At 42.3% G+C, this 26,855-nt stretch overlaps 1 protein-coding gene across 2 annotated transcripts in view; it reads left to right on the top strand.

Moving 5' to 3' along the window:
- PPARGC1A (PPARG coactivator 1 alpha) overlaps window positions 1-26,855 on the top strand; it is a 551,441-nt gene that overhangs the window by 457,622 nt on the left and 66,964 nt on the right. Inside the window, exons 1-2 of one of the 2 annotated variants that reach the window (XM_038753164.1) lie at window positions 4,476-4,577; window positions 11,147-11,326. In XM_038753164.1, the coding sequence (XP_038609092.1) occupies window positions 4,530-4,577; window positions 11,147-11,326 (228 nt within the window). In that variant the 5' untranslated portion in view covers window positions 4,476-4,529. Of the gene's footprint in view, window positions 1-4,475; window positions 4,578-11,146; window positions 11,327-26,855 lie in introns of those variants that run through there. The other variant, XM_038753163.1, reaches the window with a different exon arrangement.

The following is a 26,855-nucleotide window of genomic DNA, read 5'->3' as shown; positions in this document are numbered from 1 at the left end:
TCAGAACACTCCCAATCTGAATATCATGTATCTACCCCAGCAGTTAGTGGAGTGTTTGGCCCATTGTAATTCTAGAATTTCAGACTTCTGGGTCTGAGAGAAATACGATTTCTCAGTAGTGTTGGTCAAAGAAGGCTGAAGAGTGCTATTGTAAGGTAACTCTAAAAATCTTCTTCTGTTACTTCCCCATTCTAAGAAACACCAGAATCCTGATCTTGTGATGGAGAACTCCTTTGTTGGAGAAACCAGGATACCGTCACTGTCAAGTGTATGGGTACACCAGTGGTAATGAAATATCGACAAATCCTCATTTTTTAAATGAACATAAAGTTAGGAGTGGGATGCATTCAGTCGTATTTATTGAGCACTTACAGTGTGCAAAGCACTGTACTAAGTGCTTAGTGGTCTGTGGAGGAGTGAGGATTGAACTTAAAATTGAGTTCTAGAGTCAGAACTATCCATATGCAGTGTTGCTTCCAGATTTAGAGAGAATGTTCCTTGGAAATCAGGGAGGAAAAGCTAAGGGACCAGTGGAAGGGGTGGGAGGCACTGGGGGAGGATCTGGACAACCAGTCTCAGTGATCCAGAAGTGCGAGGGTTCCAGGAGAGACTAGAAAAGAGGTATTCTTCTTAACTCTAAGCTCCTTGTGGGCAGGGAACCCATCTACCAATTCTGTTGTACTGTACTCTCCCAAGCACTTAGTACAGTGCTCTGCACACAGTAAGTGCATAATAAATATCATCGATTTGTTGATTGATTCCCTAACTCCTCACCTGCCTGCACATGCTACTGAATTATTCATCCTAGCACTCACGTGTATTTCTTTTTTGATTGATTTACTTAGTTATTTACTTTTGCATACTCTTTTATCTAGTATATATGGGGAGGGGGTGTGGCCTAATGAAAACGGCATGGGACCGGGAGTCAAGAGAAGTGAGTTCATGCCCGGCTTTGCCACTTGCCTGCTGTGTGACTTTGGACAAGTCATTTAACCTGTATGTACCTCAGTTTCCTCATCCTTTAAATTGGAGTAAATGAGCTGTTCTCCCTTCCTCTTAGATTGTGGGGCCTGTGTGGAAGAGGGATTTTGTTCTACCTTATTATCATGTGTTTACCCCAGCTCTTAGTACTGAGTTTGTCCCATAGTAAATGCACAATAAATACCACCATTATTATTTATGCATTTGTTAATTTAGGTGCTTGTCGTTCTCATTAGATTGTGAGATCCTTGATGGCAGGGGCTGTGATATTTTAATTCTACTGTGTGATCTATTTATGGTACTTGTTAAACACCTTCTAGGTGCCAGGCACTGTTCTAAGAGCCAGGGTAGCTACAAGCTAATCAGTTGGGACACAGTCCATGTCCCAAATGGGGCTCCCAGTCCAAATCTCCATTATACAGATGAGGTAATGGAGGCACAGAGAAGGGAAGTGACTTGCCCAAGTTCAAACAACAGACAAGTGGCAGAGCTGGGATTAGAACCCAGGTCCTTCTGACACCCAGGCCCATGCTCTATCCACTAGGGCATGCTGATTTTCTGTCTAAAACACATTACGCAGTGTTTTGCAACCACAGGTGCTTAATCAATCCTGCTGTTGTTAATGATGATGATGTAAGACCAAAAACTGAGTTTCGCTCAAAGTCCAACAGATTGGACGGGAAAGAATTCATTCAGTTTGTAACCAAAGATAAAGGAATGTGAAGGCTTCCTTTGGTGGGAATTGTGATTTTGAGGCTTCAGTCTGTATTCCAGTGTGAAAGGTGTATTGTACTTTTCCAAGCACTTAGTACAGTAGTCTGCACAAGTAAGCACTTAATAAATATGATTGATTGATTTGATAGTATAATAATGTGAAGAACCCTCAGGGAATGCATTCTGAGTGATTGCCTGGGAAAAAAATCAACCTTTTTTCCTGTTTTATCTTTTTTGATAAGCAAGCCATTAAACTGAGAGGGGGCTATCAATGAAGAACTTCTTTAAAGCTCTTCAATAAGGAAAACTGAGTGTAAAGCCATCTCTTAGTTTTTAGAGTGTGTTTATCAGTTCACTTGCTAATTTCATGGAACTGAACTGGAATGAGGTAGTAAAAAAAAGCAAAAACACAACAAAATCAGGGTCAAAACATCAAAAACAGCAATATGAAATGTTCCAATGTAAATACATTTCTTTCAAAGGTGTGAATGGAAGTATATAAGAAATGTAATGGAATTTAGTCAGAGAACACAATTAAAAGTAGGTATTGAAGGAGACTATGCCACCGAGTGTGGAATTGCTGATAATTAATAGGCTTCAACTCCACTCTGGGAGATCAGGTGACCAACATTATTTCACCAGTTGGCTGTGGTGAGGGGTCAGTTGATGCCCTTTGCCCTAGAATTTAAGACTATCCTGCATTTTCTATCATTAAATCAGAATCTATTGGGGAATATTTTTTTGTGTGGCCATGTAAAACAATAGTGTAAATTCCATCCTTCTGAAGTCACAAAGTAGTCTACACCTTTTTTAATTGAACAAATTTTATTTGCCATTTACTGTGGACAGAAAACATGACCATAATATATGTTCTACAACATAGGCATGGCAGTGATTTTCTGAGTATTTCTTCCCCAAGCCACTCAGTAAACTGTCAAAATAGCCACATAATTCAAGTATTTTCTTATAATTTGTTGCAGATATCACAACAGACACATTTCCTTTAGTATCATACCAAGAAGGAGCTACTTTTTGAATTGAGAAGCAGCATGGCCTAGTGGATAGAGCATGGGCCTGAGAGTTAGGGAGATCTGGATTCTAATTCCGGCGATGCTACTTATATGCTGTGTGACCTGGGCAAATTGCTTAACTTCTCTATGCCTCAGTTACCTCATCTGTAAAATGGGGATTAAGACTGAGCCCCGTGTGGGACACAGACTATATTCAACCTGATTAGCTTGTATTTAGCCCAGTGCTTAATGCTGTGCATGGCACAGAGTGGGAGCTTAAAAATTACCATTAAAAATGTAATTTCTGTTTAGGCCAAGCTCATTGTCATATCCTTATTGATTTCACATTTGAATTGTTCATTCCTGCATATCACAAAAAGTAATGTTTCTTAAAAAGAAACAAAAATTTAAATGTGTGATTGTACATAGTCATACACACACACACACACACACACACACACACACACACACACACACAAACTGACTTACACACCCAGACACCCCTGTAAGGAATTATAATTCATAATATATTTTGTAAGGGGAAGGGGTTAAACCAGACCATTTTCTGTTATGGGAAACGTTTTCAGACCTTTCTGGTCCGCTCAGTTTGTTATGTGTTCAATCTGTTGTGTCATCATGAAGCAATCACATCTGCCACAGCCCTTATTGTCTCCATTATAGTTGCTGTAGAAAGCGTAAGAAGGAAATACTTTGGCTAAGAGTGTGTCTGTGTGTTTGCCTGGATCTCAGGAGTTCTTAGTTTCCAACCAAAAAATGCACAGGGCTGGCTACTGGAATTGGACTATCATGTCTCTTCAAAAGCGCACCTTCGGGCGGTTTGGAGGAGTGAGGTGCAGAAGAGGAGACACACTATAGGACTTTTTTGAAAATACAGAAAAGAACATGATCTGTTCAGGACAGACCATAGCGGTTGCATTCAATCACCTTCTTGTCCAGGGAGTCGGCAAGGGAAATTAGAGGCGATTAGAAAAAATCTGAGAGGGAAAGTTTAGTTTTGTCCGGTCTGGTCCTTAAATGAGTTTCCCCACCAAACTGCAGCAATGCTTTTGGACCTGGGCTTCTATAGCGACTCTGGCCCGGGCTCTTTCATAGGAGGTTTTTGTTTATTTCTTGAGACGTACAAAGTGTCTGGCAGATTAAACCACTCTGAAATTTCTAGTCTAGAAACTAAAGGCAGTCCTAAAGTGGACAATGACTAGTCAAACTGGATCATGTCACAACTCTGTACTTGACTGTGGGGAAGCAAATGCAATTAATGGAAATATTTAGCCCGCCGAGGAGAGCCGTCTCCTTTCAAGTGTTCGACCAGAGGCACTCGGAGAATCCACATTTTAACTAAGATTACGGTTGCTTTACTCTTTCTTTTGCAATAAAACAGAGCTTTGTCACTTGCTTGTTTTGGAAAAAAAATAAATTAAAAAAAGATTGGAAGGGATTTCAGGTTATTATATGGCAAGCGTTCAGTGGAGGGGCGGGGCTTTAAATCTGATTTTAATCACAGCGTGCTACTGAAGCCTCAAAAGGTCCGTGTGGTTTTGAAAAGGCTTGCCTCCACTGAGGCAGAAGTCTGCCTTCCGAATGACGTCACGAGTTTTAGCAGCAAGCGGTACAAGAGGAGGAAAGCTGGGTGAGTGACAGCCCAGCCTACTTTTTAATAGCTTTGTCATGTGACTAGGAACAGTAGTAAGACAGGTGCCTTCAGTTCACTCTCAGTAAGGGTCTAGTTGCCTGCATGAGTGTCTGCTCTCTGGGTCACTGTGGATTGTAGTTTAAAAAGCCTGACTGCCGTCATTCAGAAGCTGGATGGCGTGGGACATGTGTAACCAGGATTCTGTATGGAGTGACATAGAGGTGAGCTGGATTTTACAAGCAATGTGGGAGCTTTGGTGTGGATGCGAATGCTTTTTTTTTTCCCCCTTTCTTTTTTTTCGAGGAGAATAAGTTGAAATTTAGACCGGGCAGGGTATTTTGGAAGCCAGTCTGAATCTTATCTTAACTCGTATAAGTTTGCTATTTTAAGCTTACTCTCAGATGCCTTGAGCAAATCAAAGCTTAGCTGCTGTCATCAGTATCTCTTGCAGTTGGAAACTATTTTCATGTGCCTTTGGCTTTCTGTCATATGCAATATTTATGCACCAAGATATTGATAGGAATCAGAGTTTCTAGTCCGTCCAGTGGCGCTTAGGAGCCCTGTTGGAAACGTGCCATTTCTATTTATAATACGATGAAGACAAAAAAGTATGAAAATGAATGTTTGCAAATGTCGGTGTCCTCTGACTGTTTATTCAAGATGTGGGGCTTTTATTTGTCAGCTGCAAAATGCAGCAAATCTGAGTTACTTACTGAAACTCCCTTTTTGGCCACTTTGATGACAGAACTGGGAGAGGGGGATATTCATAATAATAATACTAATAATGGCATTTATAAAGCGCTTACTATGTGCAAAGCATGATTACTTCTGCTCCCTGCGTGGGGTTGAAACCTGGGGCTAAACAGTCACAGTAGAGCCGGTTTTCCATTAATCCAAAAAGTGTAACAAATGGTTAAATCCTACTGTATCACCGAGACAACAGGCTGAGTCCTGAGAATCGAGTTTATGCAGAACTCTGGGAAGAGCTGCTGCTGCTGCTTCTGCTTGTGTAAAAATAGATGGCAATACATCAAATCCACAGCTTCTACTGGCTCCAATTCATAAAGGGTGGGGGGTGGGGGTGGGGGGAGAGAAGCCAGCAGCTCCCTGGTAATCTCTGGAGTATAAAGTGAATAGCAGGGATTGAGGATTTCTGCATGTCGGCATGCAGCACAAAGGAATGTTATCCGAAAGTTCTGAAAGCGACTTATGAAGCAAGGGGAACTTTCCGCGGATTCTGGTGAGCCGAACCTAAAATTGCATTGCCCAGAGGATCTGAGCCCGAAACGGCGAATTGGGAATAAGGACTTGGAGTTCTTCCTCTGGGAAACCGGGGGCACGTGGGGTGAGGGGAGAACGTCTTGCACGTGATTCTGTTAAATAAGATGTCCATGTGGGGCGGAGACTCCCATCTAAAACGAGAATAATTTTCCTAAGGTTCTCTCTCCGCGTGCATTTTTCCGATCTAGCGAAGCATGCCCGGATTCTTAACTCTTTCTACCACACTCCAGAATGTTGGTAGCTTGTCTTTTTGCCTCTGAAGATTCTCGTTGCACATTGGAATTGCTCTTATCTTGTTTTGATTTCTTGGTAAAGTGGAATAGATATGGATAATTCATATGTCCTGTAGCTATTATGAGTCAAGACTGTAAGTGGATGGCTTTCTGGCTCCAAAGTCATAATTGTTTCCGAGTAGCTGGAGTATCCTGTGGGTTGTTGCCTGGCTTACAGCAAGGGGCTCAGCTGCTGTAGTTTCATTTTTCCATCATGTATTATTCCTGATGCTGCTCAGAGCCGATTGAGGTACCAGATTATATGGAAATATTAAAGGTTTATTTAAATCACTGGAGTTTCCTGCAGTCATTTGAAGATCGTGGCCGAATGGATCATTTATGGTCATACCTTTAATCTTGGAGGAAAAAAGGTTAAAACCCATTGCTAATTGTGTGGCAAATGGATTAGTAGTCGCTCGAAATTTATCAAGCGGCTCCTGCATTTCTCTTCTCACATAGCAACACGCGAGAGTTCCTTGCCGCGTGTAGTCTCCGCTCTGGGGAATCACCCAGACCCAACTAAAATGTTATGAGCGGCAGTTACCGGGCATAGCTTTCATTTTTGGAATCCCTAACGTTTGCTGTCATCTTAAAACATATCCTGCCCTTTTGCTCGTAATGACAGAACGGCACATTAGTTGATAAAGGCCTATATCACTGGAGCTGCTTGGTGTCCCTAGTGTTTCACAGTTTAATGGGGGTGAGGTACAGTAAGGTGTCCAAGATTGATAGAGACAATCCACATGACACATATTTCATCAAGACTGTCGTTATTTACCGGGTTTCACCCCCTTGACTTTTTTTTTAAGTGTTAAAAATAAAGAGCAGATTATTTTTCCATTAATATAATTAATGTGGACCAAGTCCAGTCTTTCTTCTTCTTAATTTACCATCAATGGCACAAAAACTCCAAAAGGTTAATGGAGAATTATACTTAATTATAATGATTCATTATCATCAGTGCAGTTAAGCTAATTTATTGTCTGCTCCTTAACGAAGAAAAAAGTCTGTTGGGGTGAAGAGACGTACGATAATTAGCCTTTTGTGTTTAGTGACTGCTTTATCCTCTTAAATCTTATTATAAAATTAAGGCTACAGTTGTGAAATAACTGTCGTGGTTGTAGAGAGGCAGAGGCATGCATCTCTGTAATTGCAATAAAGCGCACCTGTTACAGGCATACAGTATAGGGAAACGGTAAATTTCAGCCTGTCAGTCGAGGATAGTTATAAGGCTTGGACTATTAAACCTGGCACCCTCCAAAGGCCAAAAATAAATTAACAACAGGAACACTAGCTGCTAATCTATCTCAGATTAACAGCACGTTGCCAAATTCAGAAACATCGATTTTTTTTTATTATTATCAGAGCAACATTGGTAACGGCATATGCATTTCACTTTGACTAGTAGGCATTTTCAGACGAAATCATTACGAGGACAGTGAGGAACCCAAAGCGGCAGATTTTACCCAGGTGTCTGCTTTGTTTTTGAAAAATGTTAAAATACCCACTCCACTGATATGGGAGTGTTTGCCCGAGGGATGCGTAAAACCACGAGTCCCAAGTCAAGCTGGCACTTGAAAACTGGAAGGCCGAAGTTTTGGGCCTCTGACCTCCACCACAGATACCTGAGCCGGATGCTGAGATTCTGCCTTTTCCATCCCAAACTGAATTATCCCCAGATGAGTTCACTAAGTTCATCCACCCCTCCTGAAAGGTCATCTCCTTGTCTCTGGGCTGTGGTATCGCATGTGGAAAGTTGCCAGCACAAAAACTGGGTGAAACTACTTTCTAGGCAAGGACCAGGAACAAATAAAGATCTGCATTTGTCCAATTTTAGGACCTGATTTCAACTGTCCTTAATTTGTAGAAGCTGTGAATTTTTCAGGAACCAGTTCAGGTGTAAAGGAAATCAAATGAATAAAAGTACGAGATAGACTCAGGCTATGGTTCCTTCTCCACCCAAACTCTGTTAGCCCTTTAGTGTCTTGTCAGCATCTAATAATTTTGTGGAAGATGTATACTGAGTTATTGAGTCCTTACCCTTACTTTGGTCCGAGATCCAGGGCCCAGAACGATGCCCACTGTCATATTGCAGGATGTGAGTTGTGCCAATGCAGCTTTCTGGGAAAGTCAGGGAGATGGCTGCATAAAATATATTTTATTCAAGGTTCATCGTTCACAAGTGACATTGTGCGTTGACCATAACCTTCCCCGATCCGCTAGTCCTGTGTCACTGTGGAAAGTGGGGAATTGGTGGGGCCGGGCCCCGGGGGTTTAGGGAGGGAAGCAGTGCCACCCTACTAAATGACATGATGGGCCACGCGGTGAGGAGGCCTTGTCCACTGGACAGCCTTAGGGTGAGCTGAAGTTTGAGCTTCCTTATCTCTTTCCCTTGCACTGCCTAAATTGAGAAAAAACAGGCCCTAGCTATTAAGCCAGTTACGGTGTCTACTTCACTGGGACAGAGTCCCAGTGTTATCTTTCGAACCTTTTCTGGGCAATTTCTGACCACTCACTGCTGTCATTTAATGAGTGTCATAGCTAATTATGGATTCTGTTAATTTCCTTACATTCCAGTCTAATTGTAAGTAATTTGGATTCTAATGGAACTTTTTTTGTGATTATTCAGAGGGGTCGATCTGGGCTCCAAAGACTTCAAAATTGAGTTATTGGTGCAGCTTGCTAACCCACTGCTGAATGTCTCCATCTATCCTCTCAGCTCTTTTCTCCAGCTAAATCCCCGTTCAGACACTTCCTTCCTTTAACATAAACCTTCTAACTCTAGCTCACCCTCCACTCTTCAATCCCTAACCCATTGCACATGACCTTTCCCCTGCGTGAAGCTCACACCTCCCCAAACCCGTCATATCACGTTCTTCCTTAAAAAGCCAACTCCTCCAGGGGGTGTTCCCTGCCTCCCTGGATATGTCATTCCATCATCCACCTTTATCGCTTAAGTGTAGATCCATTCTCTTATGTTTATTTTGTTTCTCTCTTTGTTTTCCCACTTATTTCGCTGCATATGTTTGATCCATGTCTGCCTGCTGCTCCTGTTTGATTGGCAGCTCCTTGAGGGCAGGGGCCACATCTTCTTCTTGTATGCTCTCGAGTACCTAGTATAATGCTCTCCACACAGCAGTTGCTCAACCAATATGGATGATGATAATGGTAATTGTTAATCACCTACGATTAGCCAAGCACTGTACTGAGCATCAGATAATTTGGTTGTACAAACTCCTGTGTGTTGGAATGGAGTCCTAGATCGTTGGGTCTGGCCCAGTGCTCCCATTGGAGCGCAAGCGTACGGAATTGGCCAGGTGACCTGCTGAAACTGGAGGGGCCAGCAGCTCCCTGAGTCCGGCCGGAGCTGCGGTAACCCGGTGGTTTTGAGACAGTCTTGGGGGAGTCTAATATTTGGGGCGGCTGGGCGGCCCCGCGATCTTCAGGCTCTCTTGGGGAGGCACACTGAGGTTGGCTTTCTCTCAGGGGTGGGTTCATCGAGTCCTTTCCTCTTCTCCCACTCCTTTCTGCATCACCCTGACCTGTTTCTGTTATTCATCCCCTGTCCCAGCCCCACAGCACTTACGTCCATATCTAATATTACTTCTTTTTATTAATGTCTTTCTCCCCCTCTAGACGGCAAACTCGCTGTGGGCAGGGAATGTGTCTGTGATATTGTTATTTCGTACCTTCCCAAGCGTTTAGAACAGTGCTCTGCACACAGTAAGCGCACAATAGATCCGATTGACCCACTCACTGGGACAAGGCTGCGTGCGGGAGAAGTCTGATATCTTTGGGAGCATCTCTACTGTGCCTGGCCAGGACTGAAACCTTGAAAGAGGAGGACTGGGAGGCAGGAGGACAACAGCTTTTTGGCAATCTCATGCAGGCCCGTCGGTTGAGGCTCTGTGGCAGATCCAGTCCAGGCCGTATTCTCAGGGTAACTTTCCAGCTGAAGCGAATGCCGAAGGGGCCTCCCGGCCTCACGTGGAGTAGCATAGACCTGTGAACTGTGAAGGGCTTAGTGTCAGCCGTGCCGATGTGGTGGGGAACCCCCAGTGCAAATTCTGGTGTGAGGAAGGGGATTTCGCTAAGTGGAAAAATCCATTTCCAGGAGTCTGGTTGCCGTTTGATAGGTGCAACAGCTCTCAGTGTCCTGAGGTGGCCTAAAGGACAATCCAGGCATTCATTTGAGGGAAATGATAGATTGTAAATCATTTTTATGGCCCTTTGAGGTTACTTGGTTGACTTTTTGTTTCATTCTCATAAGGTGCTTATTCTGGCCATTCATTGGATAGTCTAAGATCCAGGCTATTTCCTCAGAAGACACAGGGTTAGGAAACCATGATGGCTTCCTTTGCGTGGACAGAGGAACGAAGGCTCCAGGAAGCTATTCTGCCAATTAAGCCTCGGGGTACTCTGGTCACAGGCTTTGGTGTATTAGGCACATGCATTGAGGCTTAATTCCTATGACGTGACGTTGTCTTGTCTAGTCTTATGCTGTCAATTCGTCTCCGATCTAGCGACACTGTAAACACATCTCTCCCAGAATACCCCACCTCCATCTGCATTCGTTCTGGTAGTGGATTCAGAGAGTTTCCTTGGTAAAAATATGGTAGTGGTTGACCATTGCGTCCTTCCATGCAGTCAACTTGAGTCTCCACCCTCCGCTGCTGTCCTGCACAGGGGAGTTTTGACTTATAGTGGATTGCCTTCCACCCGCAATCCACTGCCCAAGCTAAAGATGAAATGGGTGCGTGGCTTAGTGGAAAGAGCCCGGACTTGGGAGTTAGTAGTTCGTGGCTTCTAATCCCGCTTCTGCCACTTGTCAGCTGCGTGACTTTGGGCAAGTCACTTCACTTCTTTGTGCCTCAGTTACCTCATCTATAAAATGGGAATGAAGACTGTGAGCCCCACAGGGGACAACCTGATTACCTTGTATCTACCCCAGCACTTTGAATGGTCATTGGCACATAGTAAGCGCTTAACAAATACCATCATTATTTAAGCGCTTAGTACAGTGCTCCTCACACAGTAAGTGCTTAATAAATATGATTGAATGAATGGATGTGCCTCTGCTTGACTCTCCCTCCCGTAGTTGAGATTGATAGAGTACTGGAAACTCTCCAGGTGCAACCCTGAGAGGGGTTGACCTGCTATTAGGGTTACTAAATTCCTGGAGTTAATGAGAATTTGTTTTTGTTTTTTTCCTCCCTCTCTTCCCCACCTCCCAACAGTGTGCTGCTCTGGTTGGTGAAGACCAGCCTCTCTGTCCAGATCTCCCAGAACTAGACCTCTCCGAACTAGACGTGAATGACCTGGATGCCGACAGCTTCCTGGGTGGACTCAAGTGGTACAGTGACCAATCGGAAATCATTTCCAATCAGTACAACAATGAACCTTCAAATATATTTGAGGTAAGGCAAACCGGTGGACCCCGGGGATGACCATCTCCTGAAAACCATCGTTAGGAATCCTTGGTAGCAGAGAGACCTACACAATCATCTTCAAAAGGCACTGTTCAACCTAATCAGACAACTTCCTATTTTCTGGGAAAAAAATGATTGGCCACCAATGGAATCTTTGGAGAAAAGGGAACGAATGGTACAGACTCCAGCAGTAGGGTGAATTAAACTAGGGTGTATGACAATGGTATTGTGAAATAATTAGTGACAAAGAAGAATGAAAATGTAAACCTGTTTGTTCTATTCTCCGTTACTTCCCACAGAAAAAGACAGTGTCGAACATGGTATATTAACTGATCCCCAAATAAATTGATAGGGAATAATACATTTTTCATAAAGAAAGGAGTGGATGCCGGGTGGACGGCTTTTGGATTTTCTTGCTGGCCTTATCAAATAGTGGTCACCCTTGATCGGGTTTGTTGGCTTCCTTTGTTTCTCTCTTTCATCAATCTGGAGCTCAATCTGTCCTCTTTCCTGGTGCCTCTGACCACCCAAACATTACTTTCTTTCAGATTCCACTAGGTAGAGCATCCTCTCTGTCTACTACCTGCCCCTATCCATTGTCCGTTTGATATTCTGGATGATTTGTAAGGAAGAATTTGTTCCTCTCTTCCTCCCTCATCTCAACTTCACTCTGCATAAGCCTAGCATGAAATAACTCAAGCCCAATCTAAATTGGAACAAATGGAGCAAATTGAATTCTTTCTTAGAAATCTGATGGCCATAGATTTGAGGGGTGGAATTCTTCCAGGGTGTAGTACCTATTTCCTGGAAAAATTCAGTTTGTGAACAAATAGAACATTTACTCTATGTCCTCTCCATTCTGTGTCACCCAGGCCCTTGGATTTGTACCCTTTAAGCATTTGATATTCACCCCACCCTTGGGCCCACAGCACATATGTAGCTGCAATTTATTTTAATTCATCCATTCAATCGTATTTATTGAGTGCTTACTGTGTGCAGAACACTTTATTAAGTGCTTGGGAAGTACAAGTCGGCAACATGTCCATCTCTCCCTACAGAATGTAATCTCCTTGTGGGCAGAGTACGTGTCTACCAAATCTGTATTCTCCCAAGTGCTTGCACATTTATTAAGTCCTCAATAAATGCCACTGATTCATTGATTGATTGATAGATGATGATAATATCACAGTGTTTGGCCTACCCAACTCCTCCTCAGAATTGAGAACCCCCTACAGTTGGAGATAAACTAGTGGCTTGAATGAATTAAATTTACCATTTTCCAAGGTTAACTCTCTTTAATTACAGAATGTCACAGTGCATCTAGGGGAAACAATCATTTTCAATTTTGCTTTCAAAAATTTAGAATTTGTAGTAAATATGGCAGATGAAGTCTCTCAGAATGTGTACTTAGAATTAAGGCAAATGAGTTCAGTACCCTATCTGTGGTGACACAGGTGAGAATAAAGAACAACAATAATTATTAAATACCATCATTATGATTATATTATTATTATTATTATTACAAAGCACTGTATTAAGCACTTGGGAGAGTATAACAATGAACAGACACATTCCCTGCCCACAGCGAGCTTACCGTTTAGAGTATGAGCTTACAGTCTATCAGAAAAAAACTGGGGCAAACAGTGGCCTTAAAGAATCATTGGTTGAATTCCTACCTTTGGATCTATCCTTAAAACATCCCAAACACCTAATTTTTCCTTGGCCAGATTGCTCCTCACTTGTCCAGACAGGGGCATACTTGTCTTTTCAGAATGTTTGTGATAACCAGTTGTCTTTCATGACCACTAAGGAAACAATAGAGGAAAAAAGATTTAACTTCAGAGTGGGGAGTTTAGCTTAGGCATTAAGGAGAAGAATTTCCTGACCTGGAAATTCATTGCCTTTTAGAATAAGGACCAAGGGAAGATATGGGATCCTGCAGGGAATTCATTCATTTATTCATTCAATCATATTTATTGAGCGCTTACTGAGTGCAGAGCACTGTACTAAGCGCTTGGGAAGTACAATTTGGCAACATAATGTTCTTAGGTGTTTGGGATGTTTTAAGGATAGATCTTAAGCAGCGTGGCTCAGTGGAAAGAGCACGGGCTTTGGAGTCAGAGGTCATGGGTTCAAATCCTGGCTCTGCCACTCATCAGCTGTGTGACTTTGGGCAAGTCACTTCACTTCTCTGTGCCTCAGTTCCCTCGTCTGTAAAATGGGGATTAAGATTGTGAGCCCGACGTGGGACAACCTGATCACCTTGTAACCTCCCCAGTGCAAAGAACAGTGCTTTGTACATAGTAAGTGCTTAATAAATGCTATTATTATTATTATTATTATTATCATTATTATTATTATTATCTGAAGGTAGGAATTCAACCAATGATTCTTTAAGGCCACTGTTTGCCCCAGTTTTTTTCTGATAGACTGTAAGCTCATAATCTAGATGGTAAACTCACTGTGGGCAGGGAATGTGTCTGCCTACTGCTATACTCTCCCAAGTTCTTAGTACAGTGCTTTGTAATAATAATAATATAATAATAATAATGATGATATTTGTTAAGCACTTACTATGTGCCAAGCACTGTTCTAAGTGCTGGGGTAAATGCAAGGTAATCAGTTTGTCCAATGTGGGGCTCACAGACTTAATCCCCATTTTACAGATAAGGGAACTGAGGCACAGACTAAGCTCTCAATAAATACGATTGAACGATAGGCAAGATTTACAGTCATCAGGAGTAAGAGCCCTCTAGACTGTGAGCTCATTGTGAGCAGGGAATGTGTCTGTTATATTGTGTTGTACTCTCCAAAGTGCTTAGTACAGTGCTGTACACAAAGTTAGTGCTCAATAAATAGGATTGATTGAGGAGTAGAGAAGAGGAGAAGGGATGTTTTAGCATTTTTAATGGTCTTAATTCAAAGTCCCCTCAGGTTGTATGATCCCATTAAAAATAGCCACCATTTTCAAGGGGGGAGAATCAGGCCGAACAGAAACATGGTGGGTTTCAGAGCTGTACAGTCTGATAAGATTCAGCCCCTATATCACTGTATTTTCATGAATTTTGCTTTGGAGGAAGCCACACAATTGTTGCTTAGACTATAAGCCACAGGGGGGACAGAGACTCTGTCTGACTTGACTAACTTTTTTTCTACCCCAGTGCTTAGTACAGTGCTTGGCATATAGTCAGCGTTTAATAATAATGACAATAATGGTGGTATTAAGTGCTTACTGTATGCCAAGCACTGTACTAATTGCTGGGTTAGATACAAGGAAATCAAATCAGACACAATCCCTGTCTCACATGGGCTCACAGTCTAAGTAGGAGGGAGAATAGATATTAAATTCTTATTTTGCAGATGAGGAGACTGAGGCACAGAGAAGTTAAAGGACTGTGCAAAATACCACAGGAATTAAAAGTCAATATTTCCACTTCCTTGCACCTATATAGGCTCATTTCATATACATATTGTGCATCTCGATTGAGATGGTGGTCTTGAATCCTTGCTTCCAAACAACATTAAAAAGCCGATCTATTAATGGTTTTAGAATGCTAGGTAGCCTCTGCCTACTTGAAGCTTTTAATATCCATTTTAGTATTTTGGGCAATGAGGAACAGAGCACCTTAAAAATAAAATGCAAGCACTTTAAAAATAAAATGTTCTGGTCCTGTCCTGTAGGCTCTGCCACCCTCTTTTTACAGATGTGTTTGGCCTGACTTTTGCACTCATTGGTTGATCCAGTGAGAAAGTTTAGAATGAAGGGTACTAAAATTCTTCCATTTGAATGAACTTTTAATACCTACTTGAGAGCAGAAAGAAGGCAATAAGTCAGTTATTAGTGTGTTTCTGAAAAGTGGAGGCTTTTTTTCAAATGGCAACAAATGTTTCAACATGCATCGGTACATGCAGGTTGAGTAATCGGGTGAACAAACAAGTGTTCCTGCTTGCACAACAACGATTGAATGTGTAAAGGCAGATGCCAGTGGTTGATTCAGCCACAACCTGGAAGGACTGTTCCCAAATCCTTTAGGCCGAGCCTCAGGTGAGTGTGATACATCCGTAAGGAAAACAGGATGCTGTCCCTGGAACGGCCACTAACATGATTTAAGTTTCAAAATATTGCCAAAGAACTTCCTTCCTTCACTTTTCTTTGTGCATTGTCTGGAGAGAAAGAATAAAGGGCTTTTTTATGGAGCGGCGATGGGTAGAGATGTATGGTATGGGCTGGGAAATCTGTAATCTGTCTTTCTGGATTATTCTGGACAGGCCTGTCCCTGTTTCTGTTTGGCATATACTTCACTGCTTCCAGAGTAAAACTGAGGCTGGGCCTTCATTCATTCATGTCTGGGCTCTTTCCTCGAGGGGTGGTCAGAGAGAGCAGACCCACTGTGCTTTACTCTAGAGTTGGTGATTCCGGGTTGCTTCAGGAGAGCCTCTATTCGCAGAGGGTGGAAAGCAAGTGGCCTACCACTTTTCTGGTGAGGCTATTTTTCAGAGTTCAGTACATTTTAAAGAGAACCACTACTGTAAGTCTCTTGCTGGTAAGGAACCAAGACAGTGTCGTGAGGCTGGTCTTAAAGGACATGGCAGAGAAAACTTGACTCATTACTTCCACAAGAATTTTGTTACGTTCAAGAGAGAACTGAGATGTATTGAAAACCTTAATCCTAAAGGAGGGCTAAGACCGTCAGGGGATTGTCATCATAGAGTTGGGAATGAACCTCTTGAGAGCATCTGGTCCATTCGCTTTTCCCCCAAGTAAGATGGCTCTTAAGCTATCACAGAAGGAATGCTTCCCATCTTTTCTGAAAAATCCAGAGGGAGATGGCATAGCCTTCCTTAGTGATTACTCTCCAGATCTGACAAATCTTATATGGGCTCAGGAAACTCTGCTTAAGAAAGGCTGATCATGGAAATGAAGTGGATAACTTGTTGACTCATTTAAATTTATAGGACTTCATGACTTTGTAATAATTTAGGGGAAGGAGACATCAAATAATAGCAACCTTTGGATTCTGGCTGTGGTTTTATGTTAAATGGATAAGAACTCTCTTGAAGAAAAATTATTCTTCAGTGAGTGTGGGGGTGAACAAGAGCTCATGTCACAGGTAAACATTCTTTATGCTTCTTGGTTTGCTGACACCTGGTTTAGCCTGGGAACATCTAGTTCATCACCTGATTCCCTCCCTCTACGCTGCTGACCGTTAGAAATTGGTGACCAAGGAGTTTCTCCCCTTGGGTTGGGTATGTAGACTTAAAACTCTTGCAAGTCAGAAGACACTCGATGCTGGCTGCCAGGATATCTTTCTCCATCATTCACCACCTGATAATAATAATAATAATAATAATAATAATAATAATAATAGCATTTATTAAGCACTTATTATGTGCAAAGCACTGTTCTAAGCACTAGGGAGGTTACAAGGTGATCAGGTTGTCCCACGGGGGGCTCACAGTCTTCATCCCCATTTTACAGATGAGGTAACTGAGGCCCAGAGAAGTGAAGTGACTTGCCCAAAGTCACACAGCTGACAAGTGGTGGAGCCGGGATTAGAAGCCATGACCTCTGACTCCAAAGCCCGGGCTCTTTCCACTGAGCCACGCTGCTTCTCTGATGGTTTGCTTTGGTAGGACAGCAGAAGTCCGAGCACTACAGTCATAAGGAAACTAGATCAGCTGCTGTTTCTCATGGCACCTGAGCTGAATTTTCAGAATCAAGACTTTATGGACATATAGTGATCTGTGGTGTTAGGCAACAATATTTGGGTTGTTCCAAAAAAACCCAAAGAAACATTGATCCGGATTCTACTGGGGCTTGGGTCATTCCTTAGCTCTAAGGGAGGAACCAAAAGACATACTTCTCATGGGTACACAACAAGGCGCTAATTGCCTAAAATGTGTTTGATTGGATTATGGATGTGCTTGGACACCCCTATCCCCTAGTCCTCCACCCAGTAGAAGAGGTTGATTTATGACCCACTAATGAGTCCCATCCTATAAGGGGTTGTGGGGGATGATGACAGAGATGCTGCTGCAGGAGGGAGAGAAGTGGGGATTACAAACATCCCACTATTCTTTCCCCCCACTCTACTCCCCTGTCACTAGACCAGTGACTATATAGTTGAAACCATTTAGATAAGGGTGGAGGTGCCAAGATAAGAAGACTGATTATCCAGTCATCTTGAAGGCCTTGGCCTGATAAACGGGTAGTAGCTCAAAATGGCGCTAATCCTTCGTAGAACTTTTCTTTTTTTCAGGCTTGAGCCAGTTCTCACTGGCAGGAAAGTTCATTCAGCTTCTGAAGTGCCTTACTTTCACTCGGAGTAACTCAGAAGCTAGAAGGACTTTAACCCACAACTTCTCCACTGCTCTTGGGAATATTAAGGCTCAGAATGTCAGGACAGTGCTCAGAGTATAATATTTCTATAACAGATACATGTAAATTAACCCTCCATGCAAAATATAGATATTATAAATGTCACATGTGCAAGAGCAATCAGATGAATGAGAGTGAGACAAAAGTGGAGAAAAGTGACAGACTGCATAAAGGACACCGTGGCAGCATCACAAAAAAGTCTCTGCTTTTTAGCAAGACCAAGTAATCCTGACAATTTAGAAGCTATTCACTCCTTACAAAATTTTAATCACTCATTTACAAAAAATAACCACTGCCTCTGTTATAACTGAGCGTAGAGCCTGCTGTGCTTATTTTTTTTTTCAAATCTCAAGTAATTCTTAGGACGGCACTATGTGTGTTATATTTTGAAAGCTAAATAGGCTACTGGGCTTGATTGTGGTCTGCCAAAGATGCTGAATTACAAGTAGCAAGAATGAAAAAGAGAAAAGTAGCAAGAATGGGAGAGGGAAAAGGTCTACAATGCAACCCACACTTGGCAAAGGGAAAAATTGCAAAGATTAAAGACTTGTTAGCCATTTGAAATAGTTTGCCAGAAGATGATGATGGGCGCTCTTAAACTTCATCGGCTAATTTGCATAGTTTCAGATTCTAAATGCTCCTCCGGCATTTCATGGACCCGCCCGACTCTGTTACTACCACAAGTTATTCATTCAAGGTTTGCAGCCGGACGGATTAATGAATAGCTGGAGCTTGCGTAAAATGACTTGTCCTGACTTTTAAACAACCACCGATGTTTTCTTTGCCAGTCTTGTGACTGGTGTTAATGGGAACTGAACCTCTATAGATTTTTCGGAACTGGTCTCTTCTAGCATTCTTTCCACTTTTTAATTTTCTCCCAAACTAGTTGGCCCGGGGCAGTCAGTTCTAGGAGATATAATCTTTGGAAGGGGGAAGGGATGGGGAAGGGGGGGGGGGTCGAGGAGGAGAGCTATAGTAGTCAAATCTGTGACGGCTGATGCCCTTCAGAGCCAAATCAGCATGATTTATCAGCGCTATCTATTCCTCACAACAGCATCTAGAGGTGAGCTGTATAGTACACCTCACACAATATGCATAACTAGAGCTCTGAACTTTGAAGAAAAGCCTCAGAGCTATTTGCAAAGTGCGGGCGCTTAGTGAATACTAAATTACATTTAGGAAATAGTCTACCGCTACCAGTTATACTTCATTTTTATTCTTGACACAGACACCTAAATCAGAGAACAGTAACATTTCAGAGATTATGGAAGCAGTTTGGGTATGTTCCAACACTATAATAGGATCAGAATTTTAAGGCCTTTTTTATTATTACCAATAGTCACTTAGTTTCTACTGCAGTGTACTTTGTAGGGAATTACAGCTTTTACTAAAAAGATTAAAATGCTATTATGCAAATGATTGCAGTATGTTATTATGTTTACAAATTAACATCCATGGCTCAACACACAAATTAACTCACTATTCCATCTATATTATTAAGGATTTAATAAAGTGACTGTTGATAAAAACGGGGAGCGTGGAATGGTTAATAGGAAGCAATTGTGATTTAACCCATCGTGAGGACCAAGCATTGTGTTTAATGTTCTAGATGGTGTAATGGCAGAATAAAGCTTATCAGAGTATTTAAGAGAACCAAGATTGGGTGAAAGCAGAAGAGTATGTCTGAGGCCCTAGTGGGCGTGAACTAAATAGCTTTGGGCAGTAATATACAGTGGACGGCATATCAGTAAATCCACGGGAAGCACAAGTGCCATCTTCAGCTAATAAGTAGTTCATTGCATTTATAATTACTATATGCTAAGTGTTTTAGGCGTTCTAGGCACGTCTAGCATACTTGGTAACCCGCATTACTCTAAAGTGTGACTCAGAGCAAATTTTACGGTAGCAAATGGGATTTCACTGCAGAAAGTATCACCGGATGACAAAAGAGGAGAAAGCGGAGTTCAGACGGAGATGGCTTTACAAACGGGGCTGCAAATTGCTATTCCTAGCAGTTCATGAGAAATCATAAAAGCAAGCAGATAAGAGCCACCCAGGTCCAAGGGAAATGAATGTATGTGATTATGTTATCTCACCGGGGAGATTTAGAAGACAGACGGACACCACCGTCGGTTTAGTACAACAGGAAGCAAAAAGGAAGAGGATGCAGATTTGGGATAGCCAACTTTATAAGAATAATAAAAAATGAAAATAGAGCAATAAAAATGTTTTGAAAGGGGAAAGGATCTCTGATCCCAGAGGAGTCTGGGAGAGGATGTCACAAAGCCAAAGGAAGAGTATTATATGGATGCATAAAGGGAGAAAATGTGAAGCATCCAAAGCAATATCATTTACTTTTTCTAAAGGTTTTGGCTTGAAATCTGCAGCAAAGTGTAAGGTTTGCAGATATGATATATATAAGAATTGCTGAAGCTCTGTACCATCATGAAAATGCAAAATTAAGTACTCCTAGTGGGGATTTCATGGAAGCCGAGCCTAAGAAATATTTATTAAGGATGGAAGATACTACAAAATCAGTCAATGCATCATTTTTATTGAATGCTCACTTCGTGCAGAGCACTGTACTAAGAGCTTGGGAGAGTACAACATAACAAAGCTGCTAGACGTGTCCCCTGCCTACAAGGAGCTTACAGTCTAGAGGGGAGACAAGCATTAAAATAAATTACAAGTATGTATATAAGTGATGGGAGGCTGAGGGTGGCGTGAATAAAGGGAATGAGTCCAAATGCCAGGGTGGCGGAGTGGGAATAGGAGAAATGAAGACTTAGGGTAGGGTGGTAATTAATTAATTCATTCATTCAATCATATTTATTGAGCGCATACTGTGTGCAGAACACTGTACTAAGCACTTGCAAAGTACAATGCAGCAGTGAAGAGAGACAATCTCTGCCCACAATGGGCTCACAGTCTAGAAGTGGAGAGACAGATATCAGTACAAGTAAACAGGCATCAATATAAATCAATAGAATTATATAAATATACTATATATTTATATATGTGCTGTGGGGTGGGGAGAAGGGAGAAGAGCAGAGGGAGTGAGTCAAGATGATGCAGAAGGGAGAGGGAGCAGAGTTTGTCACAGTTACAATCAATCAATGGGATATTATTGAGTACTTACTGTATGCAGAATTCTATATGAAGCACTGGGAAAGTACAATACAATAGATTTGGTAGAAACAATCCCTGCCCACAAGAAGGTTACAGTCTAGAGTGGGACACAGACATTACAACAAATTTTAGGTAGGGGAAATGGGAGAGTATAAGGATATGTGCATAAGTGCTGGAGGGTGGACGTATTCTTATAATCTCCCAGTTCCCCTATCTATAATGTATTTTATTCCAAATGGCTCCTCTGCTGTTGGGGAAATATGCATGAAAATTTTTTATATCTAGCCTCAGCAAAAGGTATAATGATAATAATAATAATAATGGTAATGATCATTATAATCATTGTAGTATTCATTAAGCATTTACTATGTGTCAGGCACTTTTCTGTGCACCGGGGTAGATTCAGTACAGTCGGATAAGACACCGTCCGCATGGTTCTTCATTCCTCTGCCCTTTGGGAAAAATGGGGCCATTCTTCCAAATCTGTCTTTGGGGGAATCAATCAATCGAACTTATTGAGCACTTACTATGTGCAGAGTACTGCACTGGGAGAGTACAATACAGCAGAATTAGCAGACAACTTCCCTGCCCATAACGAGCTTACAGTCTAGAGAGCGTTTACGGTCTAATGGGAAGTGGGATGGAAACAGCAGACCTGAGAGGAAAGACATGACGAAAAAACAATTGCCGTGAGAGTATATTGTTTGACGGCTTTCGTGGCCTTGAACCGTTCCCAGGCACATGAAAGCACAAATGATTCTACGCAATCCTGTTATGTCGGCTTTCTGGGGCACTGGCCAATATTCACCTGGCACGGCCAAGGTTGAAAGGACTCTCTGCATCTTTACCCAGCCTAGTGGAAGTGGGTGTGGGTGAGTGCAAGCTTTTGGTAATAGAGAAAAAGAATCCAGCCCTTGCCTCAAATGGTGGTAAAATAATTAGTCCAGTAGACAAATGTCTTGGCTCCTGTTTAAACAGGCCTTTAAGGACACAGTGTTCCCACCAGTCACATATCTAAATACAAACTCGTGTCAGCTGCCATGCAGACAAAAATGTAATGGTCTCCTTTCACATAGGTCATCGTAAATCCATTTTGGTCCCAGGCACACTGCACATCTGTTTTTGTGAGATGCAGCTTCTTAAGGTGGCATTTAGACTTCGTAAGCACACAAACAACCAAGCTATAAATTGCCACTGCTAGAGTTATTTTGAATAAGTGTATACTGTTTCAGATTTATATTGGTGAGGCTTCATAATATTCACAGCGAAGATATAACACAGATCAGTTCAACAAGCATGAAATTGTATGTTGTCAAGTTGTCACATAAATAGAGCCATATTCTGGCTCACGGTAATGTTGAACTAAACATTTTTTTCCCCTAGAATTGTCAAGAGGGTCACAAAACCCAGGGAGGTAGCGCTTCCTTTGGGGAAACCTACTTTGCTGTTGCAAAGTCAAGATTTAGTGAGGATTGCCATCTCCCTCCTCCCCCTCCGGTGTGAGACGTCGGCCTTTCCTTGGAAGAATGCTAATTAGCTAAGCCAGCGTCATGCTCAGGGCCGAGCTCGATGGCTCTTACATGCCGTGGTTCTCTGTGGGGCAGGTAGAATGTGACTCTCTTTGTAGTGTGCGGCAGGACTAATCGCTATGAAAATCCCTAACTTAACTCTGGCCAGACCTCGCTTCCTACCTTCTCATCCTACTTAACATCTCATTCAGCAGCACACCGGGAAGGGAGGGTGGACTCTACAGTTTTCCTCCCACTGCCCAAGAGAAAATGGCATTAAGCGGAACACACTGGACTAAATTAGACATTTCCCAAAAGAAGAACAGAAAGCCCTTACATTCAAGTAGCAGGGTCAACAGCTGGACTTAGTATCCCTGAGTAGCTGACTCATTCCGCTGTCACTGCTGTGATGATGGAGCGGGTGAGTCTGGAATACAGGCAAACAACTTTTTAGGTTTTTTTCCTTAGAAAACTTACTAAACATGGGTGCTTTTTTTTTAGTTTTCCTCAAGTGAAATTGAATTCAGTTTACATTGGAAGGGTTCTTTTTTAGTTTTGTACTCTGAAACCTACAGCCCAGCCCACACCCTCCGCTCCTCTGACACTAACCTCCTCACTATGCCTCGTTCTCGCCTGTCCCGCCATTGACCCCTGACCCACGTCCTCCTCCTGGCCCGGAATGCCCTCCCTCCACACATACGCCGAGCTAGCTCTCTTCCTCCCTTCAAAGCCCTACTGAGAGCTCACCTCCTCCAGGAGGCCTTCCCACACTGAGCCCCCTCCTCCTCTCCCCCTCCTCCCCCTCTCCATCCCCCCGCCTTACCTCCTTCCCCTCCCCACAACACCTGTATATATGTTTGTATGGATTTATTACTCTATTGTACTTGTACATATTTACTATTCTATTTATTTTATTTTGTTAATATGTGTTTTGTTGTCTGTCTCCCCCTTCTAGACTGTGAGCCCGCTATTGGGTATGGACCGTCTCTATATGTTACCAACTTGTACTTCCCAAGCGCTTAGTACAGTGCTCTGCACCAGTAAGTGCTCAATAAATACGATTGAATGAATGAATGAATGAACAGCAGGAGAAATTACATCATCATCAAGATTGTTGACAGAATTTATTGAGCATCTACTGTGGGCAGAGAATTGTACCAAGTGCTTGGACAATGCCAATTTTTGGGTGACTTTTTTTTTTAGTGGTGTTAAGTGCTTACTATGTGACTTGTGTGCCAGGTATTGTACTAAGCGCTGGGGTAGACGAAGAGCTAATCAGGTTAGACACAGTCCATGTCCCACATGTGGTTCCTCATTTTACAGATGAGGAAACTGACAGAGAATTTAAGTGGTTTGCCCAAGGTCACACAGCAAAGTGGTAGAGCCAGTATTAGAATCCAGGTCCTTCCAACTCCCAGCCCTGTGCTCTACCCACTATGCTACGCTGCTTCTCTTGGGCAAGTCATTAACCTCTTGAACCTCAGTTTCCGCCTTGGTAAAATGGGGATACACTACCGGTTCTCTCACCTTTTCAGACATTGAGTTCCAGGCAGAACAATCTGATCTCATTAGTTTGTATCTTTCCCAGCACATAGCATAGTGCCTAGTATAAAGTAAGTGCTTAATACATGCCATCTTTATTATTACAATCCAAGTATAAGATCATTTCAGCCCCTTAAAAGCTTAAACTCCAGTGGTGGGGAAAATGGTACAAAAACAGCCATTTCACATCAAATCTCAAGTGCATTTTGAGGAAGATTTCCCATAAATGGGCACAAAGCAAGCAAAAAGTGAAGTCACTGACTTCCAATTATGTATCCTTTCCCAAGGAACCTGAATTTTTTCAGGGGTGGATACTATCTGAGCACCAACAAGAAAGCTGTTCTAACAACACTGAGTTGCTAATCCGTATAGATCACTGTACTAAGTGCTATATAAAATGGAATCTCTGTCTTTGAGGAGTGTCTGATCTCTTGGGCATGAAATGATAAATGTACATATCAATCAATAGTGTTTGTTGAACATCTACTCTGTAAAGGCCCCTCTACTGAGCACTTGGGAAAATGCAATGGAGATAGAAATGTAGCGCTTGTCCTCAAGTAGATTATAAACCCAAGAGGAGAGGATGACAATGCGAGATTTTTACAAAAGGATGGAGAAGGGGAAAGAAGGAATGCTACAGTTATTGTTAGCAGGGTGTATAAAAGACCAGGATAAAAGTTGGATGGGTAGGGCCTGTGAAGGTGGAACTGATTAGAGGATGGCCTGGGAGAGGTGAATTTTCAGGAAGGTTTGGAAGGTGGAAAGAGCTGAGTCCTGACATTTTAAAAGGGGGATGACGCTTCAGAAGGAAGCAGGGAATGGGTAAGGGGACAGAGGAGAGACAGTTAAGAAGGAGGCACTGTGAGAATGCTGGCTTGGGAGGAATGAATAGGTCGAGTTGTGGTGTAGATGAATATGAAAATAGTAATAAAAACTAGTGGTAAAATGCTTTTTCATGAGGTGCTCTGCATACAGTAGATGCACCCAAATATTGTCAATTGATAGGAGATAGATCAATATTCAATAAATAAATGTGATAAATAAATGCTGAGGTGGCTGAAGTGGCTATCGCATGAATGGGATGGTATGGGATCATTTTAGTGTCAGCGGGGTTTCCAGGAATCATCAATGCTGGGATTTTAATAAATTACAAGGTAAATACGTGGCTGCATCCTGAGTGTTCTCTACAGCTGTCTCATCCCGGCCACACCTCTGGGTGGACATTTAGGGTGGGGAAGTCACCTAGCACACCAAGTATCTTAAGCAACTCACAGTAAGGGCTGGGTAAAGCCCAACAGCAGAGGGGTGACACTGAAAACCAAGACAAATCTGCAGAGGTGAAGAACAATTTGACAGAATTAAGGTACAGGTGTCTCCAAGGCAGAATCCATTGGTATTACTTGGGTGTGCTGGTTTTGTGCAGCTTTAGCTCTGGACAAGATTTTTCGTGGCACTCCCCTCGTCTACATCTCCCTTGGGCCTGGTTTTAATCTCCCAGGGCAAGACTCTCCAAGACAAAGATAATGCAAAATATAACTACATTATGCCCCTCCTGTGAGCTGTCTTGGACAACACCAATAAAAAGTCTTACTCAATTAAGTCTCTTCCAAATCACCTCAATAATCAAACTGAAATCTCTGAGCTCTGACTGAGAATGTTATCACTGACTCTGGGTGACCCCCAAGCAAGGAAAGTGTTCCCATTCACTCAATTACAGTAATATCCTCCCAAATGGTCTCGCTCGCACAAACACACCTTTCCTGAGGACTTCAGGCTCCCCGTGTGCCACCTCACTTGCTAAAATGTTAAATTGGAGCTCATGCTTTCCAGACATCGTTTCCCTATTTCAGGTCCCCTGCTCTTATAAGGCTTTTCCAGTAACGTTCACATGGAAAGCTCAACACTTTCATTGTGGGGACTTTTGTTTGGAGGATTAGACTAGCATATGGCCTGCAGGAGATCCTCATTCCACCAGGCTTCTGAAGGAGGGCTAATTTCTGAGCAGTATCTACCATCTGACCTTACCTTAACCAATACGCTCTCTTCAGTGGCTGTTCTCCAAGCTTACTGTCTTCATTTCTCCCAAGTCAACCTTTCAACTAAATCTCACTGTTGACTCTCTTGCTTCCATCCCTTCACTCACTCTTTCCCCCGGCTTGAAATTACATCCCTGTCCACATCAGAGAGATCCCACCTCTACCCACATTCAAATATCTCCTAAAATTCTACTTCCCCCACCAATTTTTCTGCTATTCATTTCCCAGCACACTTAACCATATCATATCATCCTTCACTTAGTGAATGCACTAATAGCCTCCTTAGCACTTGTGTGTGTGTGTGTGTACTCAATTATTTATTTTGACTACTCCTCTAATTGAAAATATTCTGATGTTCATCTTCCCCATTGGAATGTAAGCTCCTTATGGGTAGGGAATGTGTCACATCTTTATTCTGAAATTCCGAAACCCCTAGTACAGTGCACAGAGCGAGTTAGTGCTCATTAAATACTACTATGATTACTACTATTCCTACTTCTACTATTCCTATTACTGCTAATCCAAATCTTTAGTAGACACCAGGCAAACTGTAAGTGAATTTTATCCAAGGGGCTCTTATTTTCTTTGGCAGATTTGAGTCACATCGATCACTAAGTCACTTTCCAGGTTCTTTAAAACTATTTCTGGGTAGTCGCATCTATACTGCTGAGTGACTGCCTCTGCCATAAAGGAATTTGTGTCAATTTCTCCTGGGATAAATCCGGACTGCGCTTAACCCTGCTTCAGTAGTTCAAACTGAGATTTTGATAAAGACATTCTATCCTCGGACATAGAAAAAGATGTCCTTCTTTCAGATCCCTTTGGAGGTAACTGGATGCTGCCTGTATCCGGGAGATAACTTAGTCCAACTATCCATGGAATGTGATCCATGCCCTTTTTAATTTGTTGTTGAATTATAACTA

The sequence above is a fragment of the Tachyglossus aculeatus genome, chromosome 10, assembly GCF_015852505.1.
Source record: "Tachyglossus aculeatus isolate mTacAcu1 chromosome 10, mTacAcu1.pri, whole genome shotgun sequence".
Classification (NCBI taxonomy): domain Eukaryota; kingdom Metazoa; phylum Chordata; class Mammalia; order Monotremata; family Tachyglossidae; genus Tachyglossus; species Tachyglossus aculeatus.
This window is presented reverse-complemented; position numbering and strand designations above follow the sequence as displayed.